Source organism: Acanthisitta chloris, unplaced genomic scaffold, assembly GCF_000695815.1.
Source record: "Acanthisitta chloris isolate BGI_N310 unplaced genomic scaffold, ASM69581v1 scaffold3927, whole genome shotgun sequence".
NCBI classification, from domain to species: Eukaryota; Metazoa; Chordata; class Aves; order Passeriformes; family Acanthisittidae; genus Acanthisitta; species Acanthisitta chloris.
Genome location: NW_008684147.1, coordinates 111874 through 125677, shown reverse-complemented (window position 1 = coordinate 125677; position 13804 = coordinate 111874). Strand labels below are relative to the sequence as shown.

General features: G+C 40.1%; 1 protein-coding gene across 1 annotated transcript in view; it reads right to left on the bottom strand.

Moving 5' to 3' along the window:
- Positions 1–10312: 10312 nt before the first annotated feature.
- Positions 10313–13804, bottom strand: part of COL14A1 (collagen, type XIV, alpha 1) — a 112936-nt gene continuing 109444 nt past the window's right edge. The window contains exons 45-48 of the mRNA XM_009079201.1: positions 13540–13617; positions 12437–12592; positions 10775–11070; positions 10313–10363 (exon numbers count right to left, since the gene is read on the bottom strand). Coding sequence (XP_009077449.1) covers positions 10313–10363; positions 10775–11070; positions 12437–12592; positions 13540–13617 — 581 coding nt within the window. The remainder of the gene's footprint in view (positions 10364–10774; positions 11071–12436; positions 12593–13539; positions 13618–13804) is intronic.

Here is a 13804-nt window from a genome sequence, read left to right as displayed (position 1 = left end):
GATGACAGGTTTTTTAATGAGGTTTTTTTGTCTGTTAATTTCTTCACTTACCTTTACAAGGACCCAACACCAAAAGACACTTCACATTACATTGAATAGAGAAATTATGTTTGGAGTATTTCCAGTGATGTGCTGTGTTACAAATTATAGCTTGCAGTTATTACAAATATTATAAAATGCCCTTTTTTTTTCTACAATGAAATATAAGGTATAAAAAAGGAAAAATTGTGAGAGTGGTTACTCCAGTTATATGGAGAAGTGCAGAGGGAAAGCCATAAAGATCTTCTCCAAAGATGATGAGGCCTTGAGCTATTTTTGTAAGGACCATCTTAAATTTATTCATTAGCCTTTACAAATTCTGTACTAAAATAAACATTTCTCCAGTCTGTTTCTTAGTTGATGCTTAGTTACAGAGTGTGTCTGCAGCTCTTTGGGTTTTGAATTGTTTGCATCATGCCTCACATGGTAGTATTTGGTTCTTGAGCTATGGGGAATAAGTACTGCTCCTCCAACTCGAGTGCTCATCTTCTCTCACAAAGCAGGGTTGGCATGTGTGTGTGCTGAGAGAAGAGGTGGCCAACATAAATTTCTGTAAAGGGCTGGAGCCAGTCTTACTTTTTCCTGGTCTGTAGTTTGTTTTTAGGAAAAAGCTATCCTGCCAATACAGCCCAGTTCTGTTCCAATGTCCTCTTCAAGGAATCCTTCTGGAAGTTCATTTTCTGTGACTTTTTTGGTTCTCAGTAGGAATTACATTAACTGGAGATCATTAACCAATAAAATCTGGGAACTATGACTGGTAACTTTTTTTTGTTTTCAATAGTAAGAGCATAAAAATATCTCAGGATTTTGTGCAGCATTTTGTTTAACAGGAGATTTGAAGGTAACAAAGTCTCACATTTCAGACTACCAGAGCTGCATCTGAATTCCTGTGGACAAAAATCCACACAGATACTTGAGAAGAAAATTGCTCTCCTCTCTCTACATTAGGTTTTAACTGCAGGCAGCAACTGGACACTAGTGAAGAAGGGTCAGTAGCTCAATCATCATATAAATCCAACAAATTCTTCTTTAGATGATTTAGCCTGTTAAAATGAATTACTGGCTTTCCTCTGGCATGCCTGAATCACACCAGTGCTACTGATTCACATGCTTTTTACCTGGGGGCAGCTTATGTTATATCTAAAACTAGAGTTGAGGTTTGAAGATTTAATAAATACGTAACTGAGCCCTTTTACTTGAGCTGTCTGAAGAGGCTCCCAAAAAGAAAGTTCCAAAGCTAATTTCTCCTTCCCCTAAAACCTGTTGCTCTCATATGTGAGAATAGAAACTAAATTAATGGGAATTGGACAAGCAATAGGGGAATGGTTGTATATGATACTGTTGAACTACTTGCCCAGATGAAATTAGAGTTAGATTATTTTTTAATTGCTCTTTTATAAATGTCTAGATTTCCTTTTTTCACTTCTGGTGCTGACAGTTAAGTCTGGAAAGTATTTCATCATTCCTTTACTCGGATCTCTGTTTATTTGAAGAATAACGTAATGCTTTGGACAAAGCCAAGTGTACAGTGCTGTTCTTCCTGCAGTCCTACAGTTTTTAGCAGAGTATATCTCGTAAAAAGAAACCTTAGATTTGCAAAAAGCATCATCTTATCAAGAAGAAGTTTACATGTACTTTGCATTGATTTTGCTTAAATCATTTTCCAGACAGAACTCATAATGCTGGTCAAAATCTGGGAATTACAGTAATTTTTAAACAGCTTAGATCAGCTTTGCTTAATTTGTTGTTACAGAAATTGTGGCTGTAGCTACTTTATTTTAAATTGTAATAAGCCATTTTAATTTCTCTAAGAATACTTACATACATATTAGATGACTTGATTTAAGGACACCTTTTAAAAATTAAAATAAGTGCTAGTTTTATGTAGGAAAAAAAAGCTGCAGCTGAGGACCACGAAAGATATGTCTTAAGCTGTGTTTGTGAAAAAGAGGGTTAGTGGCTATAGCTGAATTGTCATGGCAGTATCACCTTTTCTTACTCTGCTTTGTTACTGAATGCAGCTTCTGTTACTGTAGTTTATTCTGTGAGCAAAATAAGTTATGCTTGTAGAAATACTTTTCTAGCCAAGATAATAGTCTGCATGAGAACTACACCAATATGGAAATGGTTCTTGTGCCCCAAGCAGAGCAAGATCGTGGTTTATAGTAGGCCATAGTGGTTTTTGCAAATTTAATGATAGTTTAAATATCCTTAGCTGTTTCACTGATGATTTTACCAGAGGCATAGAGCTACCCTGGGATAGTAGGTACACCTTGAGGAGAAAAGCAGTTCATCCCCCACAGCTCCAAACTCTGTTGATATTTGAGTGTAACCACATAATTTGGTTTTACAGAGAATAATAGCCATGTCTAATCCTTGGGTTTTGATTTACTACTGTGGTTAGTGAAAAAGATGAAACGTATTCAGAAATCCCCTTCAGCTCTAGTGCACTCACCTAATAGCTATTGACTTTGGCACAACTTGTGAAATGTACCTGAAAAATATATATATTCCTCTTGTTTGGGAGTTTGCAGTAAATTTTGGCTCTGTGTTGAGATTTGTCTATCCAAATGAATGCTAAGATACTCAAAGTTTCATAGTTTATTCATAAATTAACCTTAAAATGTATGCCAGATCACAAATTTCATACTGTGTGTATTGTGCATGAGTTTTATACATAAATTATTTGGAACCTTTTGTTATAAGAGAGGACTAAAACCCACTATTACCCTTAATAAATGGACATGAAAGATGAGCCATAGAATTATCCTGTGTAAGCAGGTGACTGTCATCAGTTAGCAATAACTCCACATTCCTGCGATTGTGATTTCCAGAAATACGAAGAGCTTTGCAGTAATACAGATCAGGTGTTCCTGCTGCCACAGAGTGTTTGGATCAAAGAGTGGTCGAGGGCTAGAAACTAAGTGGCATGATCAGTCCACAAAATCTTTTCACTAGTATCTTCCCCTATCTCTCATCTGTTCAAAACCATGTTGTTTATAAACTGTCCTAAACAAGTGGATATCATTGGTTAACTGCTGAAGAAATTTAGGGGTAGTTTGGAAGTACTTTAGCATTAATTAAACTACATTTATTTGTGTGTTTTAGTTTTTCAGCCAAGTTTGGAGAGATTTTGTCCTTAAAATTCTAGGAATCTGTGTAAGAAAATCAGAGACAGCTTCTGTAAAACTACACAGTCACACTGAAGACTCCTTCAGCTGTTTGGGGAACTCTCCACTGTTACACAGGAAATAGGGTGGGGGAAAGGGGAAAAAAAAGCCAGCGGAAAAAAGGTATCGTAGCAGCCATAGACCTAAAGCCCTCTGGCCTGAGTTACTCTTAAAACGTTTTGATAAATGCGCATTAAGACTGATAATTTTTCTTGCTGTGCATTTGATGGGTAACCTGTGCAAAATGGGAATCCTACCAGACAAAATTTTTAGGTAATAGTGAGCGTTGTACAGCCTGTGAATGGAAGAAATGGCTGTGCCTTTCATACAGGATGGTTATTAATTTTCAGAGGGGTTTTAGTGCATCTGGAGTGGTTTCATTCATGGATGCAGTGAAATATTAACAGAATTCTAAGCCTGTCTTCAACTTTTGCTCTTGTACCTCTGCTCCCATCTCTATCAGTTTATTAGCGTGTGACATTAGCCTTAAGGCACTGATTGACCTTTCACAGTGCTGATACGAGGGTAGATCCTGTCTGAACACTCACTGTTACTGCTGGTGAGACTGCAGAAAGTCCAGGGAGCTCTGGCTCTCTGGGTCACGTTCTCCAATGGTGAGATAATTGCCCACAGGTGAAGAGAAAAATGCAGTTTGAGATCTATAAAGCTTCCACACCAGGTGTGCATTGCTGAGTCAAGAGCAGGTATTGACAGGTCACTTCTTCTGCAGCACTGACAGTCTTATTCCTCAGCAGAAGCAGGTTTGAAACCATTAGTTAGCAGTCATTAATACAGGCTTGCAAGCACAGAGGTGACTGTAGTAACTCCATGAAATGTGACTTTGTATACGTTGTTTTGAAATGCCACTGGCAGTGCAACATAACAACAAAGCAGTCTGAGTAGGGATTGTTTGTGGAGAGATGACTATCCAGGTTTTTTGAGCTTGAAAGATGAGGTCATGTTATCGAGTGCTATTTATCAGCAGCATGAAGAAACTGGGCAGGTGTGTAACTTCTTTTGGAAGAAGGAAGGGCAACATCTACTGTAAATTATATTATTACAGCTAATCCCACTGCATTTTGAAGTTCTAAGAAACAGAGTAATTTGGGTTAAAATACATAGTTTTGAAGAGGTATTCTGAGTTACTAGAAATGAAAATATTTTTAAAGATTTCTATGGATTGTAAAATAACTGCTTTATATCTAAAGTATTATATATTACTCTAGAGCCTTACATCTTATTATTTCTTTGAAGTAAGTAATATTATTCCTCACCTGTCTGTTGTAAGGACTGTTATAAGATGTTCTCTTGCTTGCCTAGAAATTTGGGTGGTGAAGTTGGCCTGTATATTTCTGAAATCGATAGTTGCAGTATAACAGACTAGTGATTACCTAGATTTGGCTTTTGCAGAGTAATGCACACACATACACCTTAATTTATTTCATCTGAGGCTATTTTACCTCCACAAAACATTGCTAGGCAAAGGGAAACATCATTGCTGGAATGTGCCTGGAGGAATTTAATAAAGATGGAACTGTGCAGCAAGACTGTTCAGAGTTGATGGAAATAAATATTCACTCCAGGAGTTGAAAGTTAAACACATTTAGCAGTTGGAAAGGATCTCTGTCCTGTCCACTTTGACAGGAAAACACCCTTGGAAGAGGATATTTCACATCACACTGAAAAAGAATATTGAATATTGTGTGGAGTGGGGGGTCCCATCATAGTTGCAACTATGCTAGTAGGTCTTTCTGTACTGTTTGTGTTTGCCATCTGAGATATTCAGGGGCTGAGGTCATTGCTTCATGAGCATTTTTTCTGGCAAAAAGGTTGGGTTTTAAGTATCATCCATCACCTTTCCTGCCTTTTGTTTCTGCTTGTGTGGCAACAGAATGGAGAATCAAGGAACTGCATTAAAGATAACCTTGTTTTATGCAGCTGCACAAAGGTTAGAGCTCCTTGTTCTTCCATGCAGGAGCCTCTTGTCATTTTTGTCTGACTCCTTTTTGGTTTTGGTATGCATCACTCCTGAACTTGGAGGAGGTGAGAGAAATGTGTGAGAGAAATCAGGTTATCAGATAGACTGAACCAGCCAGATACTCTGCCTCTAGGGAAAACCTTAGCCCATGTCCTGAGGTATAGTTTGACCTCCATCTTATTTTTTGAAGTGGGGTACAGAGCAGTTTTCCTGTAAATGGGAAAAGTCTTACAGACCATTTGATTTTTTTTATCCAAACACAACATTTATGTGGAGGGCATTTATTCTGCAGAATTTTGGGAAGGAAGTTCTCTACCAATTGCACTGGGGACCACCAAGACCCTTTTGTTTCCCATTGCAAAAACTGATCCTGTGAACTGGAGGTTTGTGCAGGTTTCTCTCTTTTGTAAGGTTGGGTGACACTCGATTGTCAGCATTTTACATTAGCTGCTTTTCTCTTCTGATAGCTGTGAGTATGGACAGAAATTGCAGAATCACAAAATTGTTAGAGTTGGAAGGGACCTCTGGGGATCATCTAGTCCAGTCCTCCAGCCAAGGCAGGCTCACCTAGAGCAGATTACACAGGAATGCATGCAAGTGGGTTTTGAATATCTCCAGAGAGGGAGACTCCATGGCTTCCCTTGGCAGGTCTAAGATTTAAAAGCTATAATCAGAGCTTAGGACCAGCTCTTCAGTTCCTTTTACTCAATGGTAAAGTATTTGTTAAGAGAGGAGCACTGAGAGGCTTGGTGTGCTGAATGGGATGTTAATTTGCTGAGTGTTTTGCCTAGAATTCACTGAACTGTGTCTTAATGCTTTTTATGTGGAGTATAAAAATGTTAGTGGGACAACTGTTTGTTGCATGTTTTGGTGGCAGACATCTGCAGCACAGACTAATGTTGTGTATTTTCAATGAACCCATAGTACTTTGCCTTTCAGCATGGATTTTGGAGATACTGGTTCCCACATTCTGCTGCCTGTTTCCCCTTGTCTGGGTCTGTTGTCAATACACAGCAAAGGTTTTCTTCCCCAAAATGTTACTTTAACAAAAAAAAAAAGCAGCTATGTGAAGTCTTGCCTTTGGGTGCATTTATGAACTATCACTTCTAGGAGATAGCATTTCCTTTGTTCTGAATGCATAAACTCAGGGCTTTGCTGAGGAAGGGCAAAAGCACTGCCATCAAAGAGAAACACTCTTGCGTGAATTTGTCATCTGTCAATGAGCAGTTACCCATTGGTGTTCACAAGTAGTTCATAATTCTTTCTGAGTAGACAAGGTTTTTGTTGGTTCATGTTCTTCCTCTGACAAAATGCCTATAACACTTTTGCCAAAGGTAGTGCTTTCCAAGGCTTAGCTTTCCTACTGCCAAGAACTCTTCAAAAGCCATCCAAAAGCCAAGTCCTAGTGGGCATAAAAGCCTACTGTGGCAATTGAAAAGGCTTTAAAAACTTTTGTATTTGTTCACACAAGTGTTTCAGTGTAGAAGATCTTGCCTTTAAGCTCCATTAACTTTGTAAGACTGGAAACTAAGAGTCCAGCGTTCTGTGCATTTAACTTCTAAGACAATGAGCATTAAAGTTGAAATGCAGATTACAAGCAAGAAAGAAAAAGATGGATTTTCACCCCAGAACAAAGTGCTGTGAGACCTGTAGCTCTGCAGCTTACCAGCATAACCCTAGATTGAAGTTTTAAATAGGCCATTCATAGAAAAATGCAAAATCCTTTGAGCAATGCACAAGAGGATGAATTGGCCTACTAAAAAAAAAAAAAGTGATAGCTATAAGCTGCCAGACAAGGATGTCTTTGCCATGCTGCCTTGCCTTAGATCTTTCAGCACTGTCTGCTCGTCAAGGATGGATGCAGTGATAAAACTTCTAAGTCACTGCTGAGAATTTTTTCAAAATCCTGCACTCTTACTCCTCCATAAACAGTTGCATATAATGAAATACCTATTCTGGTGTGCAGGGGTGAGAGCTGAGTAACAAAATGTGGAATGGCAGGAGGGTTGTAACTAGATGATCTTTAAGGTCCCTTCACACAGCCATTCTGTGATTCTATGCATATGTCCAAGAACTGAAATCAGGATTCTAGGAAATGTGACTTGACTTTGCAGTGCGTGGCAGCCATCACATGTTGAGTGTGTTCAAGTCCAACATTAAGCAAGTATGTAAACAACCCATGTGTTGCTTACAGCCGTTCTTTCATGCACTGAGGGTGTAAGTCCAAATGTTAGTATAGAATATGCCACTTAAATGAAAAACAAAGAAGCTTTGTGATGCATTATAGTATGAACACTAGATCTTTTTTATAGCTGTTCTATAAAATTCATACAATCATCAGATTTTATGATACACGTGAAATACCACAGACTGAATTCCAGAGTTGTTTTCACAGAAGAACCAACAGGCTCATACAAGAGTTGCGTGAATGACTTCACTTTGCGGTGCTGTTGCTTGATGAATCTCTCATTAAGTATTAAATTTTTGTATGGTGTCTCTGCAGCCATCTAACCTCTTGGTCTCTGAATTAGGCTCCCTGCTTCCATCGCTGTCTGCTTTTAATTTCCATTGATTAACAAAATGATGAAATTTACCACTTTTGTACATTTAACTTGGTTACTGTCCTGGTTTGCAGCTTTTCCTGTACTCCAGAATTTTTCATTCAACTTCACAGGAAACCCCCTTGCCCTTGTATCCCTGTCCATGTCGGTGAGGAGCAGTGAGGAGAGTTGGTTGCACCGTGGGCAGCAGTGAGCAGTGCTGTGTGGGACAGCCTGTCCATACTGCACAGTGTGCATCCCAGCAGTGTTAGAGATCATCGGCTGCCAGAGCCCTGACCTCTCTCCAGGACATGCTAGGGATGCAGACATGCATCTGGCCTTCAAACAGCATTCTAACAGTGATGAGCTGGTCTGAACCGCATAGGTTCACTGAGAATGTGGGTCCTACAGCCAGTGGATGTGTGGCAGGCAGAGAGAGTCACATGTGCCTGAATAGGAAATTGCAAAGGATTACGAACAGCAATTTGCTGCTGCCTGAATGTTTTCCACATTTGTCATCTAAGCAGAGGGGATTGCAGAACCTTTAGGATTCAAAGTAGGGGACTCTTTTAAGGATTGGTTTTATCTATTCTAATAGTGTTGTGGTGGACTGTGCTGGTAACTTAAAACTTGCCATCTTATGCATGGATTATTCAGTCTTTAAAAGTGGAGACAAATTAGTACCAGTTTTTAAAGCACTGTGAGACTGCATTCAGTTCAAGATGCTTTTTCCTTTGCTTTAGGGAAGTAGGAGTGGCTCTTAAGAAACACTTTGACCAAACTAGTCCTGATGTCTGTAAATTCTTAGAGGTCTTAGTAAACTTGTTTGATTTGTTCTTTTTTATTTAATCCTGAAAATACTTTTCTTTGTCAAAAAACCTTCAAGCACCAGAATAAGGAAATAAAACTAACCTGTTACTGCAGCCTCAAAGCAAAGCCACTGTAATGCCCATACATTTCTTAACACTCTTTTTTTCTTTTTTTCCAGACCTAAAGATTTTCGAAGGAAATAATACCAATAAACTAAGGAGAAGTGCCATCAGGAGAGTCTCTGTGCCTCTAAAGAAAATTCTTCTAACATGGAAGCATCTGTGCATCTCAGTCAGCCCTTCATACAGACTGCATCTGATGATGGCTGTTGGCAAACTTTATTAGGAAAGATTATAAAACTTATTGTATTTGAAACAACTGAGAATGGGTGTTATATTGTTAATGCCACCTTTACTCTGCAGTGTAAGATCTGGTATTTGTTAATGATATTTGGTTTCATAGTATTATTAAAGAATGGATACCATTTTAATGAATATTTACATCTCACAGAAATTTGCATCTCACAGGAATAGTACATTGATTACTGTATCTCGCTCTCAAAGTTGCAAAACTTGAATTCCATGCAGCAAGAGCAGTGAATAATCGCTGGCCATGATTTTTCATCCTCAAGCTTTGGCCTTTATCTTTCAGTAAAGTGTGCTGTATGGTGTGCTTGGAACACCAAAAATGAAGCCAAAGGAAGATCAGTGTATGACTAGAGAAGCCCTCTTTGCCACAGGGAGGAAGATGACAGCATTTTACACTGTCTGGAGTCTCTTTTGATGCTGGAAGAGTGAAGATTCACTTCCACCAGAACTTACTTCTGGAATACTGCAGAGCAGCAAGGACAGCACAAATTAGAGAGGTGGTCCTGTCTGCTAAACTGCATCCAAACCAACCCACACTGGTGAGAGTTGTATCTCCAGGAGCTGTGTAACAAATGCAGGCAAGGAACAAAATGACAACTACTATGTTTTTAATAATCTTACTTTTATCACATCTAAATCCTTAGTGTGCTGAATGACAACAGCAAGGTTGACTCACTTTCTAGCTGCTGAATGGCATTAAATATATTCCTAACACTGTTTCATTCTTGATGGGGAGATCTTACATGATTGTCAGTGGGAGAGTCAATATCCATAAGGTTCTGTCTGCCCTGGAACACAGATGGGCAGAGCACCACTGCAGCCAGGCTTGGCTTTTGCAGATGGCACTTGGACTCCACTGTTGGTTACCAACCAAAACACCCATTTGGGGCTGTGCAGTATTTTCTGAAGTGACTCTTCCTGACTGGGAGGAGATCTGCTGACAACCCAGCATAGTACAGATTTTGTTAAAGAGCAAAGACTTTGGCATATCAATATGCGAAATCTCACGTCCACAGATGGTACAATCACCTCATCTTATACTTGCCATCTACACTTTTTCATATATCATTTTAAAAATATGGCCAAATAATGTTTACACTAAGTGCCTACATCCTTTAACATAAAACTGTTGCCCAAAGGTGTTGAAAAGGGACATGGCTTCCCTTCTCATTACATTCTGTCCCCTGAAGATCAAATGCGATTGTTCAGAGTTGAAAATGAGGTGAATACAGACGTAGTGTACAAAAGCTTGCCACTTTTATTTGCATACAAAACAGAAATGAAAGAGGTTCACAATAAATTATCAGTGTGCTCCCACGGAACATTCTTGTGTATTTATATCATGTGGGTTAAGAAAAGACAGTCCGTTAATGTAAGAACTCATTGCAAAAGGGTAATAAGCTGCGATCAAGGAAACCTGATTATGCATCGTTCTCCGGTGAATTTAGTCAGGTTACTCTGTTGGTAAAGCAATTCATCCAAAACTAACAGAACAAAATCAACTGGGAAAAAATGGGCAACACAACATGAACTTTTCTGAGTGGTTCTACATACACCAACTAGCTGGACACATTATTTTTTAGATACAGTTTGAATAGTGAACGGAACAGCACTCCAGAGAAAGATCTACACGTGACCTTTCATCATCTAGCACCAGCCCACTAACATACTAAGCTTCTGGCATGCAAAATAATTACCATTACTTGTTGTGTCAACTGGTCATGTACATATTTTTTTCCTCCTTTAACATAAGAGCCTGTGAACATCTTCCATGACAGATTAAGCACCTGGACAAAAGGCCAAACACAGATGCATATAAAATGTTTCCCTTTTTTAAACAGTTCACTGAGAAGGTTTTTTTCCCTTCACCTTTGTGTGTACTGGAGTCTTGGTGCTCCTTTTGGCTATCTTCCTTGTGAAGCGACTAATTCCTGGGGATCTCAGTTCAACAGCTTCCATCTCTTCTCGAACAGGAGTAAACTCTGGTTGAGCAAGATGAGGTGATGGATAGGACTGGGAGTATGGGGATGGTAAGGGGTAGGACCCGTGAACCATGTACGGCTGTTGCTCACCATCATAAAGGTCCTCAGGGTCATAGATTTGGTAGGAGTTATGTGGCAACTGCACTACTGGGATGTCTTGATCTGTTGGGTCACCGTATCCACCTTAACCCACCACCACCAAGAGTATTCATATGGTTAACACAGGAGAAGGGGAGTAGAAAATTAAAGCATTCATTAGGAAACTGACATTTTGTATATAGATATATTTCTATATCATGTGTGTGAGTATATATATATATATATATAAAAAATCTTTAAATACACATCTTTTATTCACATAAAGGAACAATGAAAACATTTAACAAAATGAAAAAGCTGGAGCAATTGGAAACCCACCAACAGACAGCCAAGTTAGTTGGAAACCACCACCAGAATTTGTCAAATGTCCAGTTGTAATACTGTGCTCATTATACACTGCACACTCTGCCTGCTTTAGCTTATTCCAATTATGGGCTTGAATACATGATTAACAGGCAAAAATGGGTCAGGCAATAATTTTTAGCCGTGCCAGGAAGCCAAGTGCATGTACAGCAGCTGTAAGTTCATTAGTGGGAGTCAATATCGTTGCTGGAAAGCACAGAGCAGTTCAGCATCCATCTCTGACCTTCAGCCCAATGAGACCTGAACCAGAATGAGCCTTTCACCTTCTGGATTGGTAGCCATTGTAAGGGATTGGGCCTTAAAACAGGAAATGAACAACGGGGAGGGGGAGTGAGGAGGAAAGGATAGGAAGAGACGACAACAAAAACATTCAGGTAAGTAAAACATACAAATCAGCTGACGGGCAGATTAAACCGTAAACGTCAAACGAACAACACCTTCTGTGTAACATCTGGCTAGTGCTTTACTCAGAGATTTCAATTTTAGGCTGGGCAATGTAATTTTTGGCAATTGTGTTAACATCCTCCCATGGCCTCTCCGTGCTATAACAAGACGGGAAAGTAGGATACAGAGAAGATGTAGAAAGAATCATTTTCTCCAGATGGCTTCACTGGTTAATGAGGGACACGTGCAGCCCTGAGCCAGGTTACACTACTATGGGTTTAGTAAGGGTCATGCTCTCATGCCACTTAGAGGCACACGGAAGGGGAAGTTGAGCAACACATTTGAAAAACTACAAATGTAAAAACTCTGCTGTCATGAACATTAGGCAGTGGGAGTTCAACACACAGGCTGTTGAGATGGAACAGGCTCATAAAGCTACACAAACACATATAGGACAAAACCCACTAGGCAGTATCTGTTTTATAGGCTGGGATCAGATGGTGGACTTCCTTTGGCCAATAAGCAGGTGTCATCTTCTCTTCGTGCTGCAGTCCCACAAAGCAGAGCCACACTGGACACACAGGTTTTAGGGAGCTAACATATTTTAGCACAAGGTTCACCAGTAGCCTCCATCTTACTTTGGCTGTTAGAAAAGCCACCCTCGCCTCTGCAAACGGCAGCGCCCCGACTCCTGACTACTCACCTCCCATGCCGTAACCAGCGCAGGAGGATGGGTCACAGTACCCTGGTGGACCAGAAGGACCCTGTGAGCCTGGGGGTCCCATGTGACCAGTAGGACCTCGTGGGCCTGGAGATCCTGGTGGCCCTGGGTTGCCAGTTCGACTTTCTCCTGGAGGTCCTGCATAGAAGGAGGAAATGAAACATCTTAGTAGTGTCATTCATGAAAGCAGGGAATTGAGGCCACCCTTCCAGGCCTGGGAAACATGGCACTGAGAGTGCTGCAAACACTTCCAGGAGACAGCTTGAGCAGAGAAATTAGGCAACCTGGCTCTGACTCCACTGGGCAAGCTGAGGGAAAGACTGCAGCCTTCCTCTGGCAAGACAAAGCAGCAGGCCAAGAGGAGACACGCTCCCAGTGAGCCTCCTCTCTGGCCGCTACTTCATCCTCCTTGCCAGAGAGAGCTTTTAGCCAGAAATTTATACTACAGCAAATGTTTCAGCAAGTGTCAGACTTCTGAAAAGGCAGTTCCATGGAGGGGAGGACGGCCCTGGATGCCTGCACAGCTCTTGATTCCTCCCACTCTCTTTCAATACAATTTCTGTGTAATGCTGTGCCTTGATACTGGTGCTCTAGTGGCCAGAATATCCTGATAAAATAAATGCAGTTGAGCTCCTGTTTTCACAGGACCTGGATATCACACTCTCTGCTTTTTCAGGAGCTAAATATAAAGCCCTGTGATTAATGTGCTTAATTACTATACATTTCTCTGTCCACTCACATTTAGCTATAACCTTGAGTCAGTGGGAAAACAAATGCAGGAAGTCCAGATTTATTTTCCCCTTCCAAAACCCTTATCTGAAAAAAATACTCAAAATCTTTTAAAAGGTGGGTTTGGAGAAGCAGTTTATCATAGGGAAAAGGAAAATACTTCTGTGACTGATGACACAATCAAGTGGCACATCCCAATATGATATTACATAACAACATTATGACAGTTAAGGTGCTGAACTGAACTGCTAAATCTTCTGTGGCTAAAGCCTTAGAAGTGAAAGGCAGAGCCAGTCTAAGCTGCTTTTCACATGGGTCAGAGTGGTCTAATCCAGATGCCTCAAATATAACTTTACCTGTAGATCCTGGTGGGCCTCGGGGTCCTTGTGTTCCAACACCTGGATTGCCTTTTTCTCCTTTCTCACCTGGTAAACCTAAGGAAATAGTACTCAGTCACACTGTGATCAAAACTAAGGGCAGTGTTTTTTATTTAACCCAGATTATAGTTCCATATGTTATTTTTCATCTAAAAACAGATGGCAGAGAAGGAAGGAGGTGAAAATTAAAAATTATTTGGTTCTTTTTCCATCCCTTCCCTGACAGCCTCTCAAGGGAAACATG